We start from the raw sequence: 1,983 nt of genomic DNA, 5'->3' as shown, positions 1-1,983 counted from the left end.
AAAAAGTTCCGGGTAGCAAGGGGGCGGGTAGCTGGCGGGTATGGGTACGGGCGGGTAGCCGTTCGCTACCCGCCCGTCATGGAAAGCCTAAGCTAGAATCTTGGTTTTTTAACCAAAATACTCAGAATTTAAAGGGGGACTCCGACCAAAAATTTTTTTTGCATTAAAATGTGTTAAAAGTTGTCTGTTTTTCAAATATTATTGCGAAAAAATTCGAAAAAAATCCGAAATCCCCGAAAAACGGCGTTGAAAAGGAAGAAAATTCAAAAAATGGTGCCGCCGGGGGACGAGGATTTTCAGTGAGAAACCTAGGCCACGGCACCTGACAGCCTTTTTTTCAAGTCGCCGACAGTGGTTTTTTACGTTTTTTACCTTCCGGACATGAAATTGAAAAAAATCAGGAAAAATTGCCACATAGGAAAGGCGCCCACTGTCGTGGCCTAGGTTTCTCACTGAAAATCCTCGTCCCCCGGCGGCACTTTTTTGAATTGTTTTCTTTTTCAACGCCGTTTTTCGGGAATTTCGGATTTTCTTTGAATTTTTTCGCAATAATATTTGAAAAACAGACAACTTTTAACACATTTTGATGCAATAAAAATTTTTGGTCGGAGTCCCTCTTTAACAAGAAATAAAGCTTTCCAATTGAAAATTCCAGGTAGAAATCATTGTTTTCTTTTTTTTTCATATTTTCCCATAGGTGGATTTAGATCTCTTGTAACTGCTTTCAAAATTGAGGTAGTGATATGAAACTAGTACCGAAATGTTCACCGAGCCTCAGTAAAATTCCTAAGCCTCAGTAAAACTTCAAATCGTCATAACTCGCTTCAAAATGAAGCTAGAAACTTGATCTTTCCACTAAAATGACTGGAATTTCGCTGGAAAATCTAAAAACTCACCGATTGATCACTGCGAACCAACTCGACAAGTGTCAGACTCTTCCCAACAATATGTGCCAGGGAATCTTCCAAAATTCCAACCAAAAACTCGGCAGTCGACGGCATCGTTCCGTAGATTCCAACAAATTGCTCCAACATGCCAACAACGCATTCAGATGGTGACGTCACTTCGTCGAGGCCTTCAGAAGACAATACTTTCACAGTTGCGTTATCGATATCAGCAACGATAAGGAAGTTCTCCGGTGTCGCCGAATCGTACAGAGATGACGTGGATTGTGAAGACGTGGATAGGGAGTGATGTTGAATTACATTTGATGTCGATGGGCGGAGGTCTCTTGATGGTCGTTCGTTGCATTTCATTTCGTCGAACATTCTGGAAATTCGAATTTCTCAATTATCGATTTTTTTATTTTGAATTTTGGAATTTGTAAAATTTTGATTTTTTCAAAATATAGAAATTCTTGAAATTCCAAATTTTTCAAATTTTAGAAAAATCTGTATTTCCAAATGTCTGAATTTTGAAATTTTCGATTTCTAGATTTTCTGATTTCTCGAATTCCTAAAATTGTAGATTTCGAAAAATTTGAATTTTCCAAAATTTCGAATTTCCGAAATTTTTTTTTTCAGTAAAATTTTTCCTAAGCCTCAGTAAACATCCTAAGCCTCAGTTCAAATGTCTAAGCGTCAGTAAGAAATCCTAAGCCTCAGTAAAAAATCCAAATCCACAGTAAAACAATTCCTAAGCCTCAGTAAAAATTTGCCAAGCCTCAGTAAATAATCCCTAAGCCTCAGTAAAAATTCCTAAGCCTCAGTAAAAAGTTGCTTAAAAGTTCCCAAGTGTCAGGGAAGAACTGCACTGGCTGGAAGTCGAAGTGGTTCGCACTGAGTGCCTATTACTTATTTAACAACCTAATATTCAGAATAACTAATTTGTTTTATTACCGTATTTTCTGTAACAGAAACTCATCTCTAATAAAAGCCCACCAATGCTGTGCTGTTTTCATTTCGGTTGTTGCGAACCTACCGTAAAACCTGTATTAGAAGGGCCGGCCCTTTTATTTTTCGTGGGTCCTTAGGGGGGGGGGCA

The 1,983-nt window shown here is 38.4% G+C and overlaps 1 protein-coding gene across 1 annotated transcript in view; it reads right to left on the bottom strand.

Moving 5' to 3' along the window:
• The window catches only part of CBG13871, a gene marked incomplete at both ends in the record, with an annotated part of 10,060 nt that overhangs the window by 2,209 nt on the left and 5,868 nt on the right, over positions 1-1,983 (bottom strand). Inside the window, one exon of the mRNA XM_002634726.1 lies at positions 897-1,269. Within this exon, the coding sequence (XP_002634772.1) occupies positions 897-1,269 (373 nt within the window). The remainder of the gene's footprint in view (positions 1-896; positions 1,270-1,983) is intronic.

The sequence above is a fragment of the Caenorhabditis briggsae genome, assembly GCF_000004555.2.
Source record: "Caenorhabditis briggsae complete genome, chrIV, whole genome shotgun sequence".
Classification (NCBI taxonomy): Eukaryota; Metazoa; Nematoda; class Chromadorea; order Rhabditida; family Rhabditidae; genus Caenorhabditis; species Caenorhabditis briggsae.
This window is presented reverse-complemented; position numbering and strand designations above follow the sequence as displayed.